The sequence below is a fragment of the Scatophagus argus genome, chromosome 20 (genome assembly GCF_020382885.2).
Source record: "Scatophagus argus isolate fScaArg1 chromosome 20, fScaArg1.pri, whole genome shotgun sequence".
Taxonomy (NCBI): domain Eukaryota; kingdom Metazoa; phylum Chordata; class Actinopteri; family Scatophagidae; genus Scatophagus; species Scatophagus argus.
The window spans coordinates 16,355,413-16,383,366 of record NC_058512.1 but is presented as its reverse complement, the minus strand read 5'-3'; the positions used below and the strand labels follow the sequence as shown (position 1 = coordinate 16,383,366).

Below are 27,954 nucleotides of genomic sequence, written 5' to 3'. Positions count from 1 at the left end.
TCTCTCACACACACACACACACACTTCTGTCTGCAGTGTGCTGTCAGTCTGTGAGCTGGAGAGACACTCAGACGACACACACAGGAGAAAGCTTCAAAAAAAGACTTGGGTCACATTTCTTGGATTTTTTTTTTTTTTTGTTCAACTGTGGATGAAAAGAGTTACTTTTGTTTTTTTATTTCTCTTGGGGTTGATTTATTTGCACAGAAGGCTGAAATGCTTCCACTCTACCTCTTGACTTTTGCTGGTGAGTACGTTTTAACGGTTGTGCCGATGCTGGTGCATGAGGGCATGTTTCAGTTAATGCCAGTTGCTATGATTCATACTTACCATTCCGTCTCTCTTCTTCTGTCTATGTGCTCCAAGCCACCGTCCAAGCCCACAGCCAGCTGCTGCCAGGCTCCTGCAACTTTGAGTCCAACACCTGTGGATACACTTCAGATGCAGACCTCACTAGCTGGATCCTGCATAAAGATGGTACAGGGAGAATTTAATATGTGCCACAGAGCATCTTCAGTCCTCTCATTTTTACAGCATTTTTAGGTTGTTGATCTTTAAGTTATAACTACAGGTTTAGCTGTGATGTTGCAGTTGTTCTGTTGTGGCCATTGAAGCACACTGGTGAAAATAAACCCATCTGGTCTGCATTGATTTAAGCATCTACGGACATCTGGAGTGAGTGAAATAACAGATTTAGGTATTCTTGCTGGGTTGGTAGTGCAGCTGATACAGATGAGTGAGTGATATAAATTAAGTAAGTCTCTATATTTAATATCTGAAGTGATCAAAGCCAGCAGATGAATGCAGATTAGATCATTTGCATGTAATTTATTTACTGTGATTACCTTGCTGTAGAAATGACACAACTTCTGTAAACTTCTCATTTCATTTGATATTACTGAGATTTAATACAAACGAAGCCACTTTTGTGTAGATCGAAATCCGTTCAGAAAATATTGAGAGTCTTTAGAGACAGATGACTCATGTAAGGCTAGCAGCAGGGTCATGTCACATTAACTGTGACATGAAATGGGGCCCGCTTCAAGAGGTGGAGGTCATGTTGATGTTAGAAAACACTCTCCCAGATCTTTGTCTTGATCTTATATGCACAACACCGATCCCTACATTTAAATTGGGCCACTTAACACGCCCAAATTTGGCAGACTTGTTATGACAGACTCTATGAATGATGTGCCAGAATTAGTCCAAGTATTGTCCAGTGCCAGAACACTGTGTTCTGTCTTATCTATAAACTTTAAGAAGTGGATACAACTTCACACTTGATTCTCTTATTTGCTTTCTTACTGAAACTGAGAAGAGAAGATCGATATCAGTCCTATTAGCTGCCAGGCTGGAGTCAGGATGCAACTGACCTAGCTCAAGACAGGAAGCAGGGGAAGACAGGTAACCCAACTTTATCCAAAGTTCACAAACAGAAATGTGGACAATAATCTATGGCTTTAGAAGGAGTTATGTGCTGGAACTGTAACAGCTGGGTTCAGTGACTTTACAAAACATTTGCTTGCAGAAATCACACTACAAAACACTACACTGAAGTATAAGGTGGGTGGATAAACTATTATTTGTCTACAAATTGTTCCAACACTTAATTCCCCTAAAACCACCAAAATGTGTTCTTACATTTCTGCTTTGGTAAAAATTAAACAGATAAAGGTAAAATGCATTAATCAGTCAGCTTTGAGGGTGTTGGTAAGTGTATTTTTAACTTTTTCCTCTCCCCTGCTTCCATCTGAACTCTTTGTAATCCACAGACACCATAACACCCATTGGCATAGCAGTAATGAATGCAGTAGATATAGCCAAGTCATGAGTGCTTGTCAGAGTAACTTCAACCAAACTTTTCTTTTTCCATTATGAGTGAGCTGTTTTCCGATGAATCTCCTTCATCTGAACCCATTTCATTGGTGAAGCTGACATCCCCCTAGCATGCTAGTGCCTGCTCCAGTAGCTACTGTGCCTGCAGCCAGACCTTGATGGAAAAACTCCTTGAGACAGTTTTTTCCCACCGTGGTCCTTGCTCGTACTTGTCTGACCACTGCTCTGCTGTTGCAGCCTGTCTCACTGCCAGTGTTCCCCCTGGGATGTGTCGGCTGCTTTCTCTTTTCCTGTTTCCCTTCTTGTTGCTATGACCAACGTCTTGTTAAACAGGTCAGTGTAGTTGGTATGTTAATGGTGCCCTCAGTTCTCAGTCCTCCTTTCCCTTTCTGTGGTGTGTGGCGCACAACTGAGGCTGTCGGAGAAGTGAAGTCATGTCAAATACACAGTTCTTTTTATGCACTTTCTTCTTTTCTGAATCCAAAGAGGAATTAAAACTGATTAAATCAAGACACCATGTCCGACTGAGTGTGTTCCAAGGATATTCAGTCAGCTTAGTGTGTAAATACAAACAGTTGCATTTTGTTGGCAAAAGAAATTAAGTACATTTTGAACTGACCAAACTGAGGGTGAAATGAACTCAGCTCTGGTGTGAGTGTGAGAATACATGTGTGCTTGCCAGGATATAGGGACCCCGAGGCATCAGGGCATTCCACAAATGACAGACCAGTGAAGAGAGCTCAGAGGCCCCTGAGTCACATGAATTGGATGGTGTTCACTTTCTAGCCATTAACACATTTATTCTATACAGATCTACCTAAAGAGGAGATGTTAGCATCAGGTGTTTCCATCCAGGTGAACAGAAGAACGCTGCTCTGAAAGCAAACCATGTTTTGCCAAGATATGACTCTGTACAGAATGAATGACCAACAGTCAAATCGTTACATGTTAAACATCAGTGGGACTCTAGGGATGGTTTGGTCACTTTGGACCATTGTGAAGTGTCTCAGCAATTGTCAATAATCCCAGAAAATACTATAATAATCTTGTACTCCACTGACATATTTCAGATTTTGCATGAAAGCTTGCATAAAGTTTTTTTTTTTTTTTCAACTTTCAAACCTCTCCCCTTATTTTGTGTTACTGATCACATGTGAGGTGATTTGCTCACATCTCATAGAATAGGACTGAACATTTTCCTCACAGAAAAATACTTTGATAAAATCATTACTGCAAACACTGCCATACAGGTGAGTCATATCAGAATCAGAATCGAGAATCAGAATTCCTTTATTTATCCCTGAAGGGAAATTCTTAATGAGATGTCCTGAGGTCCATTCAGCATTCAAAACCTTTGTTGTCACAGTATTTGATATTGAAAAAAAAGATGCTGACAGTATTTTGTGCCTGTACAATAAAATGTTGTCCCTTAAATCGCTTTTTTTTCCTGACAGCAGCAATGCTTACAGTTTTTTTCTTAATCTCACATTGTTTTTGTTTTTTTCAGGCCGTTTTGTTGCAGTGGATGCAGACATGAATGAAGACCAGGATGATGAGGTAGTAGCAGATGTACCACAGAGAGAGATCACAGGGGTCCTGCTGAGCCAGACTCTGGAGCAGGGCGAGTGGAGCTGCCTGAGGTTAGTCTACCAGATCACTGGGTCTGGAAGCCTGGTGGTCCTGCAGCGCACAGAGGGAAAGAGCTTTGACAGGCCACTGTGGAGCAGCCAGGCACCCTCTGACAGCTGGGTCATCTCAAGCATGGACTTGCAGAACAATACTGAGCCGTACAAGGTAAAATACTTTTTAGAAGAGCCTCCAGTCTTTGTTTAAACAGGAGACCAACAAGGCCAATGTGACCTCTGGAGACCATTCACATTTATGCTTACTGTGATGTTTGTGCACTGCTGGGTCCCCTGCAGTTCTCCCTTCTCTGAAGGGATATTTTTTCTTACCAGTTTGCTGACTTTACACTGATTCACAGGTTATTTATTATTTTTAACATGTAACTGAAGATTGCACTTTGTCAGGTGCAGTAATGAGCACTTGTAACTGTTAACCTTCAATGCAGGAAACATCTCATGCTATCGGTGTAGAGAAAAGACGTATAGGTTTACATTAAACATGCAGCCTTAAAACGAGGCCAATATGAAGTGTGTGGAGAAACACACCCGTCTACACCCACACACATTTTCTAAACACTATGTGGGAAAAGTAGAGCAGAGTGTTTATATTATATGCAGAGGCAGAGCTGACTGTGACAGGGTTGTGACCCACATTATGGTAAGTCGGGTCTGTGACATGGGCCCCTCAGCACATAAACATGTTTCAGCCCGGAAAAAATTAATTAAGAGGTTTAAAGTTGCTGATAAAATATTCTATTGTTTACTCTCAATAAACACAAACCCACCAATTTATTCTCCCTGGCCACAAAACTGTTGGCCCTACTGTCCAGAATTCAAATGACCATCATGAAATTGACATTACACTATTGTTTTGACTAAAACTGCTTTCATCACTTTGCTTTTCCCATCAAATGAATAAATCAACATTTTGTAGCTGACTAAGAATGTGGTTGGTTAGCTTGGCACAAAGACTGGAGACAAGGGAAAACCTGGCTCATCTCTCCAAAGACATATCACTATATGTATATGCCCAGAATTATTACATCAACAAAGTTAATATCTGACATTAGCCACAAAAGAAAGAGGAGCATCTAGCAGCCAAAGATCCAAATGTGTTTCTCAGGAGATGGTGGAGACCAAACCAGAGTGAAAAGGAGTGACTTTGTGGACACAAACATGACTGCAAATCAATAATGTTGCTATGAGTCTGCTGGATTTTGAAATAGATAACTAACTGCTGATACATAAGAGGTTTGTCGACAGTTTTTCATTACAAAAAAAGATGGTATTCATTCTACACCCCCCTCTCCCCTCCACACACATTCACACACTCGCACACTCACATGTGTGAGCCCTGACCTCATGTTTTAACAATTCTTCTCTGCCTTCCTGTGTTGTTTCTTTCAAAGCAAACCTGCTGCTCACCAAAGCTTTGCAAATAAATTCAATTTTTGTGTATTTCTGAGTGCACTCTCTCTGACCTTCTGTGCATTCGCTCACCTCCTATGATGTCATCCACATCACTGATTGCAGTGTTTAACTGAACATGTGTTGCTGATTAGATCGTCATCGAAGGTAAACCTGGACAGGGTGCTGGGAGCAGCGTGGCCATATTTGAGATCCACATAAGCCCTGGATACTGCCTAGGTCAGTTTCTTCTCACATACCTCACCCTCACATCTTTACTCAATCAGAAAGAGAGAAATAATTCACATATACGTATAGACACCATGTGCTCTCTGTTCCTGTTCCAGACACTCATGAGCATATTCATTAAAAGTCTTTTACACACGTTATAATGGCAGCTCTGTTGGTCTCGTTTTCATGGGTCTAGAGTGTGATTTTGAGGAGTCTCACCTGTGTGGATACAGTAATCAGTGGAACGCCAATGTAAACTGGTATGTGGGAGGAGGTGGACTCCAGCTCCTTCACAACACCATACCAAATGACCACACATACAACAACAAGACAGGTGAGTATTGTTAAAAAAAAGGTGTATGTGGGATTGACTCAAAATACAGTGCATGGTAATTAAGGAGCAGTGCAACAGTGTGGCTCATTCATATTAATAGTGTTTGGAAAACAGTACCGCTCAGTTCCACAGAGGCATAAGATATATCAGGCTGTGGGTACACACACAGTTCTTGTTAGTAGGATCAAATTATTGTTTTTGGTCTTGTGGGTTTTATTGAAAATGGAAAAAGTTATAGAATATCATCAGCCTTGTCATATAACTGTTCACTGCTACCAACAAGGGGTCTCACTAAAAAAAAAGAGAGAAAAGAGAAAAAAATTAAACTTTCAACAAAATTTTGTTCAGTTTTGATACAGATGCCTAGATATCTCTTAGTCTGCTAACTACCAAATCAACGCCTACTGTACAAACAAATTCTAGGTCACTGAGGTAACAACAGACTCATATTATCCTCCCTCTCAGGCCACTTGATGTATGTGGACTCCGTCTACGCTAAGACTTTCAAAGAAGTGGCCAAGCTGGTGTCTCCCATGACGACGGTGCCCATGTCCGGCTGCCTGAGTTTTCAGTATCAGCAAAGTGAGGAGAGAGGGAACATGTTCTCTGTTTTCACCAGGGACCGCCTGGGTCAGTACCAGGAGCTGTGGAGGGCGGGGACAGAAAACCAGAGTGACTGGAGTAGGACTCTGGGAGAATGGATACCTGTGCAGGTGGACCTGAAGGCACCATACTCTCTACAGGTTGGTGTGAACATGTCTTATCAGCTTTATGTACATGTTTCTCATATAAACAGATAATAAAGCAAATTCAAAGTGCTGAAACTGAGAAAGTGATTACATCAACTAATGTGATCACATTATATTAGCTAACATTACTTTGTGTAATTTTAGTGACTTACACAAGCAGGGTAAAGGAGACAAAGCATCAAATTTACGTAAAGACATAGTGAAAAGTATAGATATTACACTCAGGTTTGTTTATGTTATCAAAACAATTGAGAAAATTCACCAATGATATTGAAAAGTAATTTAAGTAAAAAGCATTTTCAATAAAGATTGTTATAATCATTATTGATGATGACTGCTCAAATATAAAAAGTCATATTTCATGAATTTATCACATGTTTCACATATGAAAGATTATGTAAAACAAAGCAACCACTAACTGTGACAGGGTTTTAGTGGGCAGATTTGGAAGACTTTTGTGAGATTTTGTGTCCCTCTAAATAATATAATAAATAAGAATAAATAAAAGATGCTCTTTGCTTTCTTTGCATTCTGTTTCAAAAAAGTGCATGTCCATAATTGCCTTTAACCTAGCTAATTTAGCTTGTGCAAGCAGAATAAATAATTGTTAGTGCTAGTACCTCAAAATTGCACTTGAATTGTACGTGAATTTTATGTCTGTGTGAGGGTACGAATCTGCATGTACGCGCAGCTTTGTTTATGAGGGTGTGTCTCCATGTGTCTGTCTGCCTCTCCAGGTGGTCTTTGAAGTGGCCTTTAACAGTCCGAGTGGTGGACGCATTGCAGTTGATGACATTTCCTTTTCTCCAGAGTTTTGCAGCACAGACAGTGGTGAGCTGCAACCGCAGACATTGTCAGTTCTAAACAGGCTCATTTTAATATCAAAGAAGAGCGAGAGAGAGATGTTTGACAGATCAAATGTTTGGAGGTTTACATGTATGGGAAAATGTCAAGTTTGTCCTGTGCCTCTTGGGTTTGAACCATGAGGTCATCCACAGGTTTCGTTCTTATAAGCATGGGTGTGCTCCTTAGAGTTCATAGCTATAGAGGTGCTAGATTTTGATATTTTGTCTGTATGGTGGAAAGTACCACCATAAGTACAATAGCACCAGAGGGAAATTAGGAGGATTGAGAAATGTTAGCTTCATCATCTGGGTGCTATAAATGTCTATAAAAATTGTGATGCGAGTCTTGCTGATGAATCTTACTAAAACCAGAGATACAAAAGTTTCATGCTGATTGCATACATTTGTTCCACAGAGCCGATCTTTGACCCTTCCATTGCCAACTGTGACTTTGAGTCGAGTCTCTGTCACTACACCCAGGACCAGGTGATGGGGTCGTCATGGAGGAGAGTATCTGTGAAGCCCAACATATTTAGGAATGGAGACCACACCACAGGGGCAGGTGGGATAAAAGTAACTGATAGTGAATTTCAGATTGAAACCCGCACTAAAGCTCACCAGTTTTACACATCAAAATTTATGTATATGTGGAAAAGAAAAATAAAATAAAGCCTTTGGGGTCTCCAGAGGGAGCTCTGCGAAGTCTGATAAATTGCCTGAGCAAGAAATCTGGTTTTGGCCGTGTATCTGTCAGCTTGTTTTGAATTTTTCTTATCCCTTGTGGCCAGAAATCATATCACGCAAATTTAAAAACAGTGAAACTTCTGGATGACGTTCTGTAGGATTACACAAGATGTGAGGCTGAGGAAATCAAGGCCGGTGCCAGGTGCAACTGGTGATGGCAACACTCGTGGCCAGAAGATTCAGAGGAAGACAGAGTTTTGCAGAAAAATGAAACTGTTTTCTCTTCCAGGATCTTTCCTGTTGGCTCACTCTGGGCTAAGCCCACGCTCCAGCTACGTTAGCCGTCTGATTGGTCCAATTCTGCCTGGAAACATGAAGTACTGCCTGAGATTTTACTTCTCTCTGAGGGGTGAGTTGCACCTTAAAACTCTCTAGATATGTAGTGGTGTTTGAAACTATGTGTGAATCCTCTGTTGTGATTTATTTTACCGACTCACCAACTAGAAATAACTCTGGCAACTGCAGGTTTCAACCAGACGGACCGAGCTCTCACAGTTTATCTGCAGCAGAGCAGGAGCCAGGAGAAGATCTGGACTCAGGGGGAGAAGTCTAGAGGAATCTGGATCGCGGCAGACGTCACCTTCCAGACATCACAGCCTGCCAGAGTCAGTGGAGAAGAAGTGCAAATATCACACCAGTCAGAAAAATAATGGAGAATTGCAAGATGAATGAAAAGATAGGGGGATACAGAGGAATCAAAGAAGGAAGGGAAAGAATGAGTGTGTGAGAGAAAAAAGGAGAGTGAATGAAGGAAATGAAGATCAAATGAAAGGATGAAGAAAGGGAGGAAGTGAATAAGTGAAAGGGAAGGAAAGAAAGAGAGAGAAATAAAAGAAGGAAGTAAAGAACAGAGGAATAAATAAATAAATGGATGAATAAATTAATTATTTAATGAAGAAAGAAATAAATGAAGGTAGGAACACAGGAAGCAAAACATGAATGCACGAAGAACGAACAGAAGTATGATGGGGAAGAATAAAGAAAACTAAGTACAAAAACACGTACAAAAGAGAAAAAAGAAATTAATGAGGGATCAAGAAAGGAAGATGGTGAGACAAACAAGCAAGTGAAGAAAGAAATGAACAGAGGAAGCCTGAAGGGAAGAAAGATGGGAAAATTAATGAAAAACAATAAGATAGAAGAACAAATAAAAGACGGATGAGGCTCTACTTGTGTTGAGCTAAATGCTAACGTGCTCAAAATGATGTTAGCATGTCCATGATTTAACTAACATTTAACAGTTAGTACTAAACACAAAGTATAAACCAATGCACTGGACCAATTTAAATTCAACTTAATTTTAAGAGATAATGAAATGTATTTGGCCCAGATTTCAGAACACTCCACCCAATAATTTAAATTTAAATTTAATAATAATAATAATAATAATAATAATAATAATACATTTTATTTATCAGTGCCTTTCTCAAAACTCAAGGACACGTTACCAAAATAAAACAAATAGAAAGACAACAGATAAGAGCAGCACACAGTGTAAGATGGGACGATGTAGAGGGAGTATGCTGTTTTAAAGAGGTGAGTTTTGAGTCTGGATTTGAACTGAGGGAGGGAGTCAGTGTTACAGATGTCTGGACTGGAGGGAGGGAGTTCCAGAGTTGGGGAGCAGAGCGGCTGAAAGCTGAAAGCCCTGCCGCTCCACGGTGCTGATCAACCAGCACCTGGCATAGCTAACAAAAAGCGAAGGAACTATTTTCAAAGAAGCTAATTTAAGAATCATTTAAAAAACTAACAAGCCAATAAAACTTCAAACTTCTTAATTTCACATGTTGAGCTCAGCACTCGATTGAGCATTTATTTTCTTCCTCACAGGGGAATCTCACACAAACACCAGAGTACAAAGTGAGAGTACAACCGCCACAAGAAGAGTGTTTTGGTTTTATTTAGGGCTGATCTGTAAATGATTAGAGGTTTGAGGAATGTGCAAAGTCCTCTGTGATGGTGTAGCTGACGGAGACGCCTCTGCTCGCTGCTGTCCTTTGCTGTTCAGGTGGTTTTCATCAGCACCTGTAGGAGCATCTGGGACTGTGGCTCTGCAGCTCTGGATGACATCAGTTTGAGCCTGGGAGACTGTGAGCTCACAGCAGGTAAAAACCCAGCAAGCAGGGCAGGAACTGTAGAAAGAACCACAGAGTGGTTTCTACAATAGAAACTGTTTCAAATGTTCAATTTGCATCTAAATACATACAGTGATAGATATTGAAGCCGTTTAGCTGAAGGCAGCCAGGATTTCTGGAGGACAAAATAAATCCAGTCTGGGAATCAAGGCTGGTGTCAAACTGCATATTAATTGATTTTAGTAATTTGTTCAACTACTAATTAAATTCCTAATTTGTGCCATTAAAATACAATAATTATGTGTCTATGAAGGAAAACCTAAGGTTAGTCCAAACCTCTCTGTGGCTTTTGTGCATAACAAACAAACTCCTTATGTGCTTGTTTGGGGCCATGATGGCTGCAGAGGCCCGAGTCAGACATGGGTTTAAGAGATGTCGCAAAACACTATTTGTTGAGGAACGGTTATGGTTAGTGCAGCTGAACTGTTAAATATTTCCTGTTGATAATCTGTCTAATGGCAGAATGACAAACTTTACAGAGACACGTAGCCAGCTAACTGATAGTTGAGTAACACAGTGTCATTCCTCTACCTGTTGCAGGTTTGTCTTTGTCGCCTTTCCCAGGACACTGTGACTTTGAATCTGGCCTGTGTGGTTACACTCAGGATAAGCAAAGTGATGATGCTGACTGGGAGTGGAGAAGAGGACCCACCCCGACCTCGTACACCGGGCCAAGGGGAGACCACACCATAGGACTCGGTGAGGGCCCCATGTTTTAACTCTCCGCCAAAATGCTCGCATATTTTAGCGCACACAAAAACCAGATGTGTTCAGCAAAAGATCGGAAAAGTTTCATTTTTATTCTGTTGCACAAAAATACACAAACCCTTCAGGCACTGCTCACACAGCGCGGGTAAAATTCTGTATTTTAACTTTTTACAACTGTAATTAGACAAACCTTTGACTTTTGATTGACAGGACACTACCTGCACATGGAGGCGTCACCCATGCTGCCTGGTCAGAGTGTCCGGCTGCTGTCCCGCCTTCTGAGGGGCTCCAGAGGGCCTCAGTGTCTGAGCTTCTACTACCACATGTACGGCTCAGGCACAGGCCAGCTCAGCGTTCACCTCAGAAAGGATGGAGAGGACTCGTCGTTGTGGCAACGGAGCGGCGAGCAAAGCGTCGCCTGGCTGAGGGCCACAGTGGAGTACCAGAGTGACAGCCATTATCAGGCAAGAGTGTAACAAAATATCTCCCGCTTTTAAAGCCTCTATGCTGGACATGGAAGATGAGATAACAGAAAGACAATCATGGCAACTGACTTTTATACATTTTATAAAGCCTCTTTCCAGTCATTAACATGTGTAGGGCCACAGCTGATGATTATTTACACTACAGATTAGTCTATGGCTAGATTCCACATTACATACTTTTTCTTTTCTTACAAAATCAATAACACAAATACAGCATTGGAGACAGTTCATTCTTATGAAAGCTGCTCAATCGCACATGAAAACACACACACATGAAACTACCCAGGTATGTTTAAATGTATGTTAGAACTAGATACCCAACCCAAAGATGACACCTAGTCAGTCAAATTCAATTTTTTTCTAGCCTCCAGGTTCACTTCCATGTTTCAGGGTCCGCTGACTAAGAGCAGTAGTGTTTCTCCCCCAGGCTCCTCCCACAAGTTCCCACTTGGCCCATAGTATTTTACATTGCAATACTGTAAGTGGTACACTGGCTAACTTCCAGTAATTTTTATGGTGATAGAATGATTTAATTGTGCCTTTCCAAATGATATTAGACGAAATGGATCAACTTCTAATAGTGAATGACTAATTTCATGGGGATAAGCATCCACTTTTTATAGCTGCTTCCTTCGCAGTGTAAGCCTGTGTCAAATTGGTTTCAAAGCCTGTACACTTGTTTTGAACAGTGAACACTTTTATTGGAATTACTTAGTAAGTATCCATTGTCATTATAGACACCCTGCATCCAGTCAGAAATGAGTATTCACCCAGACCTGGTGTAATAAAGATTAAAGCTGTAGTTCTCGATCTTTTTGGCTTGTGATACCATTTTTTTAATATATATTATAAGAGGTCTAACAACAATTATTATTGAGAATATTACCAATATTACAAATAAAAAATGGCTTCTTTTACTACTGCCTGTCATTTGCAGAAAGAAGCCGAATGACAAGCAATTGTTTCTTTGTTCCAGATTGTGTTTGAAGCAACCAGGGGTTCATCAGTGAGGAGTGACATTGCCATCGATGACATTATCTTGGAAGGTGGACCTTGCCCAGGTAAACAATCTATTTAAGATATTTGTTGACATCCAAGAACGCAAAGTGAATAATCCAATGGTCTGGAGCAGCTTCCTGATTTCTCTCCGATTCCCCTGCAGAAATGGAAATCAGGGCCTCCAGTGGAACCTCCAATGAGATCGAGTAGAAGAGGAGAGCAGCTATGTAGGATGCATGAACTCCACTTTTTTAAAAATTTTTGCACAGACACCTGACTCCTACATGTCAATTTGAACATGTAATAGATGTGGGTAAAATGAAACTTGCCATGTAGTTTTCATAGAGCAAAACATATCGGCCGTGTCATAGTCGGCATTTCTCTCTGCACTGTAGCAACAGAGAATGTGTCAAACTGTGTTTCTCTTCACGTTTCTATGCATTAGATTAATGCTCAACACTCGAATAAAGCGAGAAAGTTATCCAACATTATTTTGACTTTTTCTTTCTTCAGCTGAAGGGAACACTGAATTTTAGTGTCACCTAGTGGGAAAACAGCTTAGTATGATCTGACAATTTATTTTAGAGAGGAAAGACTGAGGTCATCATATGGGTATTACTAAAACTTAGATAGCGACACAAGTTTCCAGGTCCGGATCACTTTAACAACATTAATAATTGTTATATTCAATGGAAAAGATCTGGTCAGAGCTTACCAGGAAGCTGCAGTTACTATATCCAAGTATTTTCCAGGGTGGAAAGTGACAACTACAGTCCTTATATGGTTGTGAGATTACTTACTGGTGAATAAAACCATGACATTTATAGTGTGACAACAGTGCCTTTTGGTGGCCAATATCAATATTTGATTTTTTTTTTTAATCAGATAAAAATAATAATAATGATGAATTAAAACCACTGCAGCTGAGAAAAATGTAAAACCAATATATTCAGATTTATTTGAGCCACTTACATACATACTGTACATTTCAATGAAAAAACAGACTAAGTGAAAAGTTTCATTTGGTACCACAGATGGTCATTACATGATACACGTCCCATCTTTCAGGTATTTCATGGTCTCCATCTGCTGCGTCATTGCCAGAACTTCCTGAAACCCGGTGCTGAGTCCGGACATGTGCTGGAAGTACGCCTCCTTCTCCACCTGAACTGACAGATTATTCACTCCAGCATCTTTCAAAATGGCTGTCACCTACAAATGAGGGGAACCACAGAGTCACAGACCAATCAGAACTGTCAAAGACACAGACTTAAAACTTCAGGCAATTTGAGACCATCAATAACTCCAGCAATTTAAAAAAAACCCTATGAACTAAGGGCGAGAGATCATGGCAACAATTTGAGCCATGATGAAGTTAACCCCTCAGACATGGAGTGTGCAGTAAACCATCAGTATGACACTCAACCCTACCTGCTGTATGATCCTCTGCTCCACCACATCTGACATGATCTGGAGGTGGATGGTCCCTGCGACCATGTTGGCTGAATGCCTCCAGAAATGAGGGTCTCTGTATGACAAAACCCCTTCGATCTTCTCAATCTGAAACAACATTCAAATCAGTAGAGCAGTTTATTTTTAAATATCTAATGGGGCATAAAGCTTATGTGTTGCAGGTGTTCAAGAGCTTTTCGTGAATGACTTATCTCTATGGGAGTGATTTGATTAAGTACATTTCAACAGATTATAATATATTATAATTATGGGATTTTACTGAACTGAAAAGATTCAATTGATAAAAATATTTACAGTGGCAGGTAATCATAGGACAAATGCTAAATTTTCTTTGTTCAAGTGAGTGCAAAAGTTAAGAATCTTTTTCTATGTTGAACTACTGCAAAGAACAGAAAATAATAAAACTTCCTGGATCTGAATCAAAAACCAAAAACTTGTTCCTTGGCCCAACTTCGCAGCAAATTTCATTTATCCGTAGACACCTTTTTGAGATATCCTGCATAAAACAAACTGAATTCAAAACACATATCTTCCTCTGTGGAGGTAAAAAGCATCACATGATAGTATGATGGACAGTAAAACCACCATCTTTCTAAGCAAACTGCTGTAACTTTGTCCTCATCGTGAGCGACTCCTCACCTTTTCCAGCGCACTGTTTAGGTCCTTCTCATTTTCTGGGGGAGTTCGTAGAAGAAGGACCTCACAAGCGTCCTTCAGAAGAGGGATGACGCTGAAAAAAATGAGCGTGGCAATGAAGAGTGAGCAAATAGGGTCAGCAATCAACCAGCCGAACTGACGGATGAGGATGGTGGAGATGATCACGCCAACGCTGCCCAATGTATCAGCCAGGACATGCAGGAAAACACCTGGAAGAAATAAAAACAAAAAAAAATTAGGATTTTAGAGCAGCGTCGCCTCATAGCAAGAGGGTTCCAGGTTTGGATCCCGGTCTGGGCCCTGCTGTGTATAGTTTGCATGTTCCCCCTGTACCTGCATAGGTTTTCTCCAGGTACACCAGATTCCTCCCACAGCCCCAGAGACATGCACATTGGGTTAACTGGCTACTCTACACTGCACCTAGGATTAGGCTTCAGCCCCCCCACAACCCTGCATGCATCAACGGTACAGAGAATGGATGGAAGGATAGAAGGATGGATGGATGGATGGATGGATGGATGGATGGATGGGTGGATTTCATCTGGGTTTCCGCAAAGTTCTTTATTTGCTGCATCAATGGAAACACACACCTCTCATGTTAGCGTTCATGCCTCCACCTCCAGAGCTGTGGGAGTGCCCGTGCCCGCCGTGCCCATGTCCGTGTCCACCATGAGAGTGGCCGTGACCTCCATGGCCATGCTCACTGTGGGAGTGGCCATGATGCGAGTGACTGTGGTCATGGGACGAGCAGCTTTTGCCACCATGGGAGTGAGCGTGACTGAAAGCACAGATACCCACCAGGTTGACCAGTAAACCTCCAACAGACACCGGCTGCAGGAGACAAAAACAACAGGCAGAGTTCACACTGACTGGCGTTCAGTGACTTATTAAAAACACAGATTTTATGGATGTTTTGAGTCAGTCTGATAACTCTGTGCCAAAGCTGCTCATGATATGACCATATAAACTGCTAAGATTCAATCTTTCACCACATGCTTATGAGCTATCACTTGGAAACAGATGTTTCCCATAATTCAAGGCAGCATACAAGGTTTACAGAAGTTAAAATGAGGGCAGAGTGGGACTTGAATATCACTGCACACTTTTTCCAATACCTTACACTGATGAGTAGAAGCACCTATACAATGTCACTGTTTACCAAGTATTTAAATATTTTTTATAGATGCAATGATTAAAGGGAGTGAACTGGATGAGGAAATGCATAGGAGCAGAGTATGATGCATTTCATTTGGTCGTCTCTAGCAACAATTTCCAGGAGAGTCAGACGCAGAGACTGAACGTAACATAAAGCATTTTAAAATGTGACCTAGACTGTGAAGATCCCTGCCTGACTCATGTCAGGAAGCTTTTCATTGGCAATGGTGGTTGTTTAACAATGAAAAGATCAACTCCTATGGCCCTTTACTACTTGATCTTTTGCTTTAATTGTGACCTCTAGTGACAGAAACTACATACTGTGTTTAATCTGATATATTCTGTTTTGACACATGGATAGCCAATGTTTTGCTTGCTTTCCTTTTGTGTTGCCCCTTTTCTCTGTAGGTCAGTAGTGTCTTGATAGCCCATCTTTTCACCAGATCTTGCCGGTCTGGCAAAAGTTCAAACTCCAGTTTGTAGTACAGGTTTTCTCTTTAACGTTTTTGTAACTAAGTCACATAAAACATTATACAACTGTTTGAAGATGTTTCAAATTGGTGAAGCACTCCTTTAAGTTCTATGTTATTTTACGTTTTAGGGACAAGAAATGATGCAAACCATTTTTCTTTTTTTCTTTTTTTACACAAAGGTTTTAGATTAAAAATACTATTTAGTTAAAGTTACCTTAAAGTGTGTAATGTGTAGCTGCTTTAAGTAGGAAAATGTACTGTAAATCTCTGGGAGACTTTACTCACAGTCAGCATGTCCGTGTTTATATTAGGTGGATCCAACAAACGCGTGACTGACTCAACAAAGACAAAGAAAGCGATGACCATGAGGAACAGGCCATTGATGAATCCAGAAAGTATTTCAACACGACCATATCTGCAAAAACAAGAGGCCATTTTTTAAAACATCCATCTGTATTATGAAATTACTCCAATAGCAAAGTCTTTTCACATGTTCTTGACAGATTTTACCCATAGGAGAAGATCCTGGTAGCTTTCCAGCGGGTCATAAGGGCAGCAAACAAGCCGAGGACTAAAGCCGAGCAGTCAAACAGCATGTGGAAGCCGTCGGAGATCAGTCCCAAGCTGTTGGTCCAAACACCATAAAACAGCTCCACAAAGGTGAACGCCTGAAACATGCAAAGCGGCAAACCTTACAATAACTCACAATGCGAGAGTTTGGAACCAACCCTATACACCACTCCCGAGTTTGAAATAGTCTGAGTCATAAATATTTCCATGTCCATATGTCTCACAGATGCCTCCAACCTACTAAAAGACTTTATCATTTTTCCTGTATGTTCTATTGTACCTCCAATAAAGTGACATGTTTTTGTTTTTTTTTTCTATTGGTTTACCAAAACTCTTATTTTGAAATAAAAAAAATTTAATTCAGATATTTCCCTGGCAAAATTATGCCCCCCTCCAATTACACCCTTGATCTTTCACCTGACGGTCAGTTGGTAGTTTTCTCTTCCTGACACCACACGTACCAAATTGAGACACAGGAAGTAGAAGATCTGTCTGGAGTCATATTCCTCCAAGATCTGTTTCAAGGAATCTTTGATGAACCGTGGCAGGGACTGTGACGTGTGCTGCAGCGCGTCACCCATGAAGTTGTACAGAGGGGTCCCTTCGGGTGAGTAACCCACCAAGGTGCCCTTCTGACCTTTCTTCGAAGGAGATGAGAGAATACTGGAGGCTGCAGAGACAAAGATGGGCGGAGTGTGAAATGCTGACACAGCGTTTATAGTGTGTGTCTTCATATTCCATGAGTCTTAGCCTTTTACACACTGAAAACCACTAATGTGAGCTTTAGTAGCTGTTACTAAACTAATACTAACACTGTTAAATTTGACAATTTGATGTAAATTTAAAGTAGATACACATTTGAGTTGAGTAAAGACCAGGAACTTGTTCAAAATTTTCAGTAATAATGATGAGAGAGGTACACACACATAAAATAAGCTGCCACAAATGCTTTTCCCAGTGCTAGGCAACACTTGTGTATACCCAAAAAACGGAAAATGACTGCATGTGACTCACAGCTGTTACTTACACATGATGAAGAAGATGGCGCTGACTAGCACTCCTCCAGAGAGCACATGTTCTGTGCTGAGCTGCTGGGGCGGTTTGCTCATGGAGCGCAGCTGGTCGGTCAGTGGGTGAGTCCAGAAGTTTGCCAACAGCAGGGCACTGAGGAAGAGGGTTATGGCGCCGTAGCGGGCGCACCTTGGCATCTCCATCTTTGCGCTGCAGATGGCCTCGACATAGAACTCCAAGATCATTACGGAGAAGATGATCATCCCAAATGGCAGAATGAGGGAGGACCATGATTCTACTTTACTCTGGGGAAAAAATTAAGATGTCAAGACTGAGGGACACAGCACACTACCTCTCCACAATCTCTAAGCTTCACATCTCCAGACCTTTGTGAGTTTTGTGATGCCACCCAGTATTCCAAAAGATCATATGTTGACATTTCTCATATAGTCACATGGTCTGTGGACTTACTTCTGTGGTTGCTGAGAGCACTATGACCCAGGGTAGCAGCACCATTGCCGAAACCAGGTTGTCAAGGGCATATAGGCGTTTAGCACCACCAATTTCCACTGACAGTTTCCTAGAGACAGTGTGGAAGCCCACCTTCAGGCAGAGGGAGATCACCAACAGCACAACACCACCCTGATGGGAAGAACAGGAGGACATTCATTTAGGAAGCAAAACCAATACTTTACTACACATAAGTAGGTAGCATTAAACATAAAATTTCATGTGTGACCTGAGTTTTACTCACTTTGTGATCTGCAACCCCTAAAAATGCAATGGCAGTATAGAGGAAATGAGTCAGCGCGCTGTCATGATGTCCCTCAGCTGGTTAGAAGACGAGTTAAGAGAAACGACACAAACAGAGAAATACAATAACACACAACACAAGCATATCAGGATAATAACTGCTGTCCTTCGCTCGGAGCAAAGGATACGGTGCTCCGCCATCTTTGCCATGAGGTCGTCGTTGTCAAAGAGCAGGAGGCAGATCACAGCAATGATGAATAAAGCGGCGCCTCTGGTCTGCACAGAGTCACAGGCAAACCAACAGAAATTCAAGTCACACACTTTTACCAGAATGACTAATCTGAGGCAGTGACACAGTGACATGACCTTGTGTCAGGCACAAAATGCTGAAGAATGGAAGGATGATTCTTATCTGAGAGTTTTGTTCATCATTTACATTAGCTATGAAAATTTTAGCCACCAAAGTTATTGCTACACACTGAGTACAGGATATGTACAGTGTAGTTAAAACTGATAAGAATGATGGATAAAACAAAAAATGACACACAAGTGGTAAAAAAAAAAAAACAACAACAATTCTTTAAAAATCGTTGAATTGAGTGAGTGCTCATCTGCATAAAAACTGTCACTGGGTTTAAGAGCAGACACTGGAATACATCAATGAATAGCGTAGTGTAAATATATGGGATATTTCTTTTCATACATACAATTTTCTGATTTCAAAGCAGCTGTATGAATTTGTGGCCTACCTTAGAGGGCCCGCCTCCAGAGCTTGTGAACAGGACGCCGAGGAGAGCAATGACCACCACGTCGCTGTGCTCAAAAAGCAACAATGTCCTGTAAAAGACACAAGCTAGATGTGTATCACAGCGGGAATTCTACCGAGAGTTTGCACGTGCACACACGCAGACAAATTGCTCACATGTACACTTATGTACTGTACAGTACTGTTGTCTTTTATTGCTATGGAAAAGACACACATTCATTTATGGTGACATTTTACCTTAGAGGTCCACAGAGAGTTAGACCAAAGAAACCCAGGAGGGAGATGACACAGCTAAAAACAGCATGCTTTAGTAGCTTTATCCACTATAAAGAAAACAGATAAAAGAAAACAGATTAATCATTATGGCAGGGTGGCACCATGGTTCATACCACTATCATTCATTTAAATTATCTTTTACTTCTTCAAGGCTTAACCTTAAAGTCTCATCAAGACACTAAAGAAAACAGAAAAACATTCACAGGTAGGTAAGACATGTATTAAACAGTTCCAGTCTGTATTCTTACTGATATAATCAAAGGAAGAAGAAAAAGCAGCCCGGAACCACAGAGAAAAACATTTTTCTGTGATGACGGAAGACTTGGACTGAGCTCAAGCTGAAGAGAAAGAATTCAAATCAAACCTGTCGTTTTGAGATGACTTTTCCAGAAGAGAAAGGCTTTTGAAAGAAAAGCAGAATAACGGCGCTCCTGGGAAAAGAGAAGGATCACTGTCACCATCATGTCACCATCCATAAATCCCACCATACGATGTCATAATAACACACAACACCAAGCACGTGTTCAATAATACTGAGGAACTGAGGAGCACTTACCCTAATTTTAGTACAAAGATGAACTGAACTATGTGAACAACTTTTAGGATATCGTAAGATTCAAAGATCCCAAGAGCCTTGAGGACTTTCGAGACAACCAGTAAAACTAAGTATCTGGTTAATCTGAAAAGGGGAAAGAGAGAAAGAAAATACATTTTTACTGGAGATAGGTGATTCAGAACAAAAAAAAAATCATCCTGTTAAAAAGGTTTTGTACTCCCACTGAGCTTTTGTACTTTTCTAAACTATCACTACAAAATATAGACTGAAACAATCAACAGGAAATTAAATGTAAACAATTTTGATAATCCACCGATCATGAAAGTTATTTATAAAACAAAAATGTCAACTTCTTTCCTCTGTTTTATATTATCATTAATTTGATATATTTGGAGTTCAGACCCAACAAGCAACTTATAGATGTCACCTCGCAGCATTGTAGCAATGTCCACAATTTAGTTTTAGTTGGAGTTCTGTTCCTAAATCAGCAAACTATAACATACAGACTACGAGTTTAACGTAACCTTAAAAAATAGATACATACCTAGAATTGGGAACTTCGACCATGCCCAGTTTTCCTCCTGACAGCACGTTGCTGCTGTATTTCTCTTCCATTTTCAAGCTACCAAACCCGACCTGTTGAAGTCCAGTTCCAGTAATTATGTCCTTAGTATCCTTAACATCACTACCTAAATAGTGAAATTAAACCGCACTCCGTTTACAGCTGAAGAATATGACTGACCCTTACTCATATTCACATTCTTTTGTTTAACTTGACTAGACCTACTTAAACTGTAACGTTACATACACATCTACATACAGTCAGCTGGCAGCCTCTTTAGTCTCTGAGCTAACGTTAGCTAGCTATCCATCTGGCATGCTAGTGAGATTTTATCCAAAGTTTCTAGCTGCGAAACTGCCTCTAGGTACGGTGCCCGTTAACCAAACACGTGTGGTCATTTAGTTAGAGCACGAAACTTAATAGCTTAAAGTTGAGTTGCCCACATTAACAGCTACAGCCCGTAATGAAAGCATAAAACAACCCAGCTGGCTAAGAAGCCACAGCACTTCCGGACACGGTAAACATTCCACGTCACGTGCGTATAGTCGTCAGAATTGCTCATGCGCAGTTCAGGTTCCTGCGCTGATGGTGGCAACTTCACGTTACTCGTTCCATTACATTACATTAGTAGTTACGTGTCAGCTATCGTTCTTAAGTTCTTGCGATTTAGCTTATCGTGTCAGATGCTGAATTCCGTTTCCAACCAAATGGACAACGTTATTTTGTGGAAGCCCGTCTGCGCCAGGAAAAGCACAGATTTTAGGATCTTATTCATAAGATAAGATGAACTTTATTGATCCTGCAGTGGGGAAATTCACTTGTTGTGGCAGCGCACAAGGACAGAAGAGGTCATAATTTTGACAGAAAATTTCAAAATATTGACTTGACTTGCCTTAGATTTTCTATCCTAAATTCTAGTTCCTATTTTCTGCTGCTCCACCTTCGACCTCTTCCATGTTCTTTACAACTTTTTCCACATATATTTGAATTTATTATAATGAATCATCAAACATGATGTGAATTACAGTTCAGTATACAAGTGGACACGCATAGCCAGCAGAACAATTCATTGTTCAAAAAAAAAAAGGAAGAAAAAGACACTTTAATTTCACTTTCAGACATTTGGAAAAATGTGAGAATTCAGTGGAATCCAGTGGACAAACTTGGATGATTTCCAGTAAAGAGGTTCTAACAGAATTTCAGTGAGGTCCACACAGTCCAAGCAGGATGTCCCGATAATGTCCCTTTGTGTCTCTCTGAAACAGAGACAAAGGTGTGGTCAGCTGAAGTACTTAGATACTATACTGTCATTTGTTTCTGTACTGATCATGTGAAAAACCCAACACAGTGGCAGCTGATAGGTGTGTCATTTTACCAATATGTCGTCCTGTAGACTGACGTCATACATGGCCCTGTATTCCTCCAAGATCTTCTTCAGGTCGACCTCAGAGCGGCTCACCAGCACTCTGATGAGTGTGTCTTCACATGTGCCGTAACCCTGTGAGAACAGAGCAGAGGCTCCATCACTGAACAGGGAGAGAGCATGAGTGAAGGCAAATCACCTCATGCTGCAGGTTTGTTAGAGTTCTCATTCAATAGTTACATGATATCTGCTAAAGTTATACCATCACTGCAGTCTACAACTGTGTACGGTTGGTTGCATAATGTTTCACTACAGTTAGGTAGTGTTTTCCAGAGGTTTACAAGATTTATGGTTATCAGAGCTTCAAAAACTGTCATCTGCAATACAGAAATTCATTTACAAGCCAACTTGCGATTTGTAAAGTCAATTTTCACGCAGCATTTGTGGACTTTCTAGTTGATTTGCACAATTACAAACAAATTCTTAAGCATGCGTGAAAACATAAAAGCAATAATTGTGACAACCATTATCCATATTCACACACACACCTTCATAGCCAGATGAAGCTTCTCAGCAAAGAAGGCTGGTGTGTTCCAGGCACATTTCACTACGAGTCAAAGACACAAAAACATAAACGCCGAAAAAATGCACAATACAGATGTTAATATGTCTGACAGTTCAGGATATTTCTTTGTGTACTTCTGTGTAGTAGTTCATCTTGTGAACTTTATGTCCACGCAAGGCTTTATGTGCTCCCTGATCGCAATATGACTTGATGGCCTTGTGTCACATGAGAATAGGAAGTGAAGATGGTGTTCATATTTCATGTGCTTCTTTTCATTTTCACGTGTTCAAATTGAAATTAATTTTTTAAGTTTCTGCAGATTTTTTGATTTTTTTGTACTTGCTTTGTTTATTCTGGTTTGGTATAGATGTCCTCTTTCCTGTGTTTTCTGCCTGGATGTCACATGTCGCATGATTAAATATCTATTACTAAATACACAGCAGGTTTGTAAATAACATCCTTTGTTAATATTTATGAAGTGTTTAACACTAAAAAGCTAAGCTAATCTGTTCCATCAGGACTGTGAGGGTGTGGTTTCACAGACAGTCTCAACCCAAAACATCAAATGCTGATAAATCCTCAAACCAGTGAGAGAAACTATCAAGGAAAAGTTCATCAGAGTTTGGTAGAAAATATTGTGTTTGTGTAGGACCCCATCACTTATAGTAATAAAATGTTTTTCCAGGGCCTTTAAAATTTGTTCTGCCCTTACTGTGAGTAATTAAATTTTCCTTACCAATGTCAATGAGACAATCTTCAATGTCTCCCCTCAGCTCCATGTCCAGGGCTTTAGGTAGTGTGACATCACTGAGGCAAGCATATTGCTGGAATGCTGGCAGGTAAACAGAGAGAAACATCAAGTATTTATGGGTAAATGGGCTGCCTGGCAGACAGAAAGCAGATGTGTCTCTCAAAGGTTATTGTAGTCAAGGTAAAAGATCATTGTACAGTGACTGCCAAATAACAACAATTACTGTTACTGTACATAACAACAGGGCACCAGACGCGACGCATCAACCGGAGCTTGAAGTTTTTTGTTTTTTTTCTTACTCTGCTTTATTCAGTTCTCATGTGAAGTAAGTAGCACAAGAAAAGTTCTTGTAAATGGGCTGGAGCCAAGTTGAACCAGTATGTGTGCTTAAACAAACCTTGACTTGATACATAAATCTAGAGAAATCTCAAAGGAATGTATGACCTCATCCAGGGTACATCTGTTTTCTGTTTTTTGTTTTTCTTGGAATAAGCAAAACATAGCCTCCTAAAAATTACTGGAGGAATCAGGCTGACTTAACTCTGTATTGTTCCTACAGTCCTGGGTGTGTTCCATTTGTTACCTGGAGGAGGGTGGTTTCACCTGTTTGTCCAGGTGTGTGTGTGAGTGTGTGTTCACTTTGAAATGAAGGTTTTGGCTGTTTCAACCCATGATGAGTCAAACGAAATCAGCTGTCGTGTGCACTCACTCTTAGAGAGCTGCTGCCCGCTTCGCGTGGTCAGGATGTCGATGAAGGCAGAAACATTGACTCCACAGGTGTTCTCACCTGCCTCAAACAGAGTCTACGGGTACACAAGAGTTACACACTATTACCAGTTAACTGTGTTCTCTTCAACACATTTTCATCACAGGTTAAGTCTAGTGATATATTGTCTTATTGGAAACACCTGATTCAGACTCCTTTTCGAGTAACATTTGCTACAATCTACAGTGGCCAGCTGATTTAGGAAACTACTGAGCCTTTTGTTAAAATGAAATTATATGTTTGTCTTCATTAAGAACTAATAAAAAGTATTTTCTGTTTAGTTTTCATGGGCTTTGTTGGAAGTTAGACATAATATATTTGTACAAAAGTTGATTTTCCTGATTTTACCTCTGCATCCCTTCGGGCAAGATCCATGTCGACTTCACTGCTCTCATCTTTGTTAGCTTTCAACATGGCCAGAAGGGCCGTGGAGAAATCACCACTGGTTTCGTCCTTAATAACATCCTCCAGGTCTTTTTTATACTCTGAGGGACAAAGAGCATTTCAGCACCAAGATAACAGTGGTAGTTAAGTATAACTGCAGTGGTTAAGGCTGTTGTTTAGAGGCTTGCCGTCCTCGTGAGTCCTTGTGATTACAGTGCTGCACTGTGTAGGAATTCAGTGTCATTCTCAGCTGCATGCAGTCGAGACACTTAAGAGTCTAAGACGTTACTTAAAATGTGAAAACCTTTCAGGACCTCAGAGCTCAGGATGTACACAAACAAATAACAGGGTGACTGCACTGAATCAGGCCAAACCTTCTTTGAAGACCCTCTTGATCTCTAGAATCTCTTGGTTTGATCTTGTTGCCAGAACCTCCACCAGGACGCCTTCATCTGTGCCCAGACCCTGTTGGATCAGAGCAAACGCAAGGCGTGACGAAACTGAAAACTGCTTTAAAGAAGCCTTTGAATATAATTGCAAACCGTTATGAATGTATTAAAACATTATTCTAATCATTTTGTTTATTTGTCCATTTTGAGCTTAAAATTAATCTAAATCTTAAAGGAAAAGCAGGACTGTGAACAGAAGGTAGCTGGTTTGATCCCCAGATTGGCAGATTAAATCTGGGCAGTAAACTGAACTTGACCTGTTTGCCTGTCTGCCATTATTCCCCTAAAGGTGTTCTTGATCACAACACTTAACCACCGCATTGCTGCCACACAGGTGCTCAGTAGCCAACAGATCAAACTGTGGCTGGACTAAAAGGAGCTTCCAGGTTTAAGTGTGGGCAACTGTTGCTGAAAAAGCAGCCCAGCTGAATTTTGAGCTGTTTTCTTTTTCTTTCTGGTTTAATGTTCTGCTGTCGTGGAAAAGAGTACAATACAATCTCTGAATGAATGATAAAATGGAGAGATATAGGAGACAGATAAGAGGGATACAGACACATCATATGGACCTTTGTGGCTTTCCTGAGCAGGTAGGCATCAAAGTGAGTTGGTGTCATGAGCAGAGCCAGAGAGACGTCCTCTAAATGTGACCTGAGCGCCGACTTCAGATCTTTTTCCAGATTCTGCAACACACAGGGAGCAGCCACACAAAGACATGAGAGTTCTACTGTGGATTATAATCATGGCAGTTCCAATCAGACCAAGACTGCTGCATTTTGTATGTGTGTGTGTGTGTTTTGGTGATGTGGAAATTATAACATTTGCCACAGTGCCTTTTTGTGATACTGCCACTATGTGTGGGAAATGCTCAAATCTACACTTAGCAGCTTTAATGAAAGACTGTATATTCTGCTTAACAGTGGCCACCGTAGCCACAAGTAGTAAAAACAGGATAATGGCGAAGCTGAAGTGGAATTTGAGGGAAATTAAATTTCCCAGTATGGTTTGTGGGCTGGTTAGGTCACAGAAGAGCAGAGGGTTAGGAGTTTTGCCTGTACTTTAGAAGATAAAATAATAACACAAGGAATCCATAATCTGAACCAAGATGGCAAACTTTTTCCCCCTTCGTTATTTGCAGTGCGTTTGGTGTTCTGGCTCAGACACATCATTTCTTTGCTGTTATAGCTGTTAAAACTGCTATTTTTAATCAAAGTTCAAATTTATTTTTGATTTGCTAAGATCAGTTGTCTTCTTTCCATGCTAGCAACATGATCATGGGTGTGGTCTGCAGGTGTGTGGTCTACATGGGGCGCAGTTTGTAGGATCTGCAAGCCTCATAAGTTGAACTGTATTAATCTGTAACTGTTTCTTCACTTCTTAAATAGTTACATAATTTTTTTAAGTGGAAATGAGCAAAATAATGTGAAGACGAAAACAAAGAACTCTCACATAAAACAACTCAACAATTTATATAATCTAAACCTGAGTTGATTAATAAGAACTGTTTATTAAGAAAAAAAAATTACAATTGAAGCTTTCTAATGCAGTGAACCTGGACTGAACGACTTGTTTCTGTCATAATATTTGATCTAATTTGTTCTGCTAATCTGTATTTTTACATATCACATTTACACCAGTACAGAATTCAACTTCTGGATGTTTTTTGGTCTTCATTGTTGTTGTTTTGTTATTATCAGACTATACTGCTTCATGAGAAATGAATTACTCACCTTGCCAGTGGATGCCTCATAAACTACTTTGATCTTCTGTCTCTGCTCGTTGTTTCTCTTCACTAGGACTGCAATGATCACGTCCTCGTCCACTCCTGTGAGGGACAAACCGTGCTTTACCTTAGTTGCTTTAAAGCAGTAAAGCATGAGAGCATCTTGAAAGAAGATTTGTACCTTTAAAAAAAACATTATGAAAACCAGAGGAGCAGCTTGACTTGCATCCAGCTCAAAATAAATGTTATTCACAGACAAAACAACCCAACCATACAGGCATAAGGTCAGTTAAGTGAGCACACACACCTTTGCTTTCAATGGCAGTTTGAAGAACTGAAGCATCACTGCTGGCATTGAAGTCTGGATGTGGGGTGACTGTTCCATAATATTTAGGTTTGGGCTTACCTTTCACCTACAACAGCCAGAAATACATTTTATTAAATACAGATCATCTTCAGCTTTGAAAATGATTTCTGACTCATTCCGGCTTCATCATAGGGAAAGTGACAGGAAAGACGAGACAGGAAAGGCCGATAAGGTGGCAACAAGCAGCGCCGCAAGGGTTGACAGAGCTACAGACAGCTGTCAGCAAATCATTTTACCAAAGAACAACAAAGTTCATATTAACACTCCAAAACACTGGGAAAAAAAAACTGAGAAAAAAATGACGACATGTTAAATAAAACTGCTGTAAGCCAACAGGTGTTTTCTGCTCCTGACTAGTTGTTCTAACATGAGCTGGTACTTACTGTGACAGTGTCATCTTTGGGGTCTCTGTTGTGGATGACATTGTTGAAGAACCTCCTGAAGATGGACATTCTCGCGTGGATGTTAAAACCAGAAACTAAATTGCTGTAGAGGAGGAAAAAAGAAATCAAGATGATTTAATTTCTTCTTCATAATGACAAGTCCAAAAAAACAAAAGAACCCTCACCTGCACTACTTGAGACGTCTTCACGCCACAGCCTGTAGCTCTCTGTGTTATTCCCAGTGTTTAAGTCACTCTGCAGTGTCTCCACCCGTCACTGTGTAGATGATTTTCTGCCAGGTTTGTTTTCACCTGCAGAGGATCAGCCAATCGTCTGCCACCTGTCAAAGACAACATTCCTTTAGGGTGACAGTCAGAGGTTTGAGCACTTCTGACTGGTTGGGTGACTCTTCTGTACAGACTTGTATTGTAAACCTGTAAACACATCACCCTTTAATCAAACAACTTATCATTCATACAGACATGCAGAGAACACTGACAAACAGGATATTTTACAGGAGCTGGTGAAGAAAACACTCCTAAATATTGACCTGAGACAACACATTGTTTTGTTTTTTTGGGGGGGGGGGGGGGGGGGGGGGGGGGGGTTGTACAATTACATGGCTGAACTTGATGTTCCACATTTTTCTCCTCTATTGATACTGCAGAAAGGGAGCTCAACTGATTTTACATGTCAGTGTCCGTTTACTGGTGCTGCGAGTAGTGTTGCATTTGTGGAAAAGCTGTATAAAACTTTTTGTGGCTTCAGACTTTGCTGCACAAAGGCCTCAAGCGATGTCACATGAGTCTGAAGAATATAAATTTGAATTCTGGTGGTGTGAAGTTTATAATACCTC

The 27,954-nt window shown here is 40.6% G+C and overlaps 3 protein-coding genes across 3 annotated transcripts; 1 reads left to right on the top strand and 2 right to left on the bottom strand.

Moving 5' to 3' along the window:
* Positions 1 to 201: 201 nt before the first annotated feature.
* Positions 202 to 12,586, top strand: LOC124051432 (MAM domain-containing protein 2-like). The gene is made up of 15 exons (XM_046374800.1): positions 202 to 247; positions 367 to 477; positions 3,344 to 3,630; positions 5,024 to 5,108; positions 5,296 to 5,433; positions 5,899 to 6,176; positions 6,920 to 7,013; positions 7,443 to 7,589; positions 8,001 to 8,120; positions 8,237 to 8,376; positions 9,780 to 9,876; positions 10,447 to 10,605; positions 10,825 to 11,078; positions 12,076 to 12,160; positions 12,262 to 12,586. Exons 1-15 carry the CDS (start codon positions 217 to 219, stop codon positions 12,306 to 12,308), a joined length of 2,073 nt encoding a protein of 690 aa, XP_046230756.1. The 5' UTR covers positions 202 to 216; the 3' UTR covers positions 12,309 to 12,586.
* A 447-nt stretch (positions 12,587 to 13,033) lies between these two features.
* On the bottom strand, positions 13,034 to 20,906 carry slc30a5 (solute carrier family 30 member 5). Its single transcript, XM_046374799.1, has 16 exons — positions 20,333 to 20,906; positions 19,789 to 19,911; positions 19,597 to 19,663; positions 19,194 to 19,279; positions 18,940 to 19,027; positions 18,379 to 18,466; positions 18,192 to 18,268; positions 17,909 to 18,079; positions 17,454 to 17,742; positions 16,888 to 17,096; positions 16,367 to 16,524; positions 16,142 to 16,271; positions 14,819 to 15,059; positions 14,211 to 14,437; positions 13,530 to 13,658; positions 13,034 to 13,310 (listed from the first exon to the last, which is right to left on the bottom strand). Exons 1-16 carry the CDS (start codon positions 20,401 to 20,403, stop codon positions 13,140 to 13,142), a joined length of 2,325 nt encoding a protein of 774 aa, XP_046230755.1. The 5' UTR covers positions 20,404 to 20,906; the 3' UTR covers positions 13,034 to 13,139.
* A 412-nt stretch (positions 20,907 to 21,318) lies between these two features.
* LOC124051427 (annexin A1-like) lies at positions 21,319 to 27,435 on the bottom strand. Its single transcript, XM_046374787.1, has 12 exons — positions 27,284 to 27,435; positions 27,099 to 27,201; positions 26,656 to 26,761; positions 26,356 to 26,450; positions 25,195 to 25,308; positions 24,554 to 24,644; positions 24,144 to 24,280; positions 23,739 to 23,832; positions 23,015 to 23,110; positions 22,262 to 22,320; positions 21,726 to 21,848; positions 21,319 to 21,606 (listed from the first exon to the last, which is right to left on the bottom strand). Exons 2-12 carry the CDS (start codon positions 27,165 to 27,167, stop codon positions 21,550 to 21,552), a joined length of 1,041 nt encoding a protein of 346 aa, XP_046230743.1. The 5' UTR covers positions 27,168 to 27,201; positions 27,284 to 27,435; the 3' UTR covers positions 21,319 to 21,549.
* Between the last annotated feature and the right edge of the window lie 519 nt (positions 27,436 to 27,954).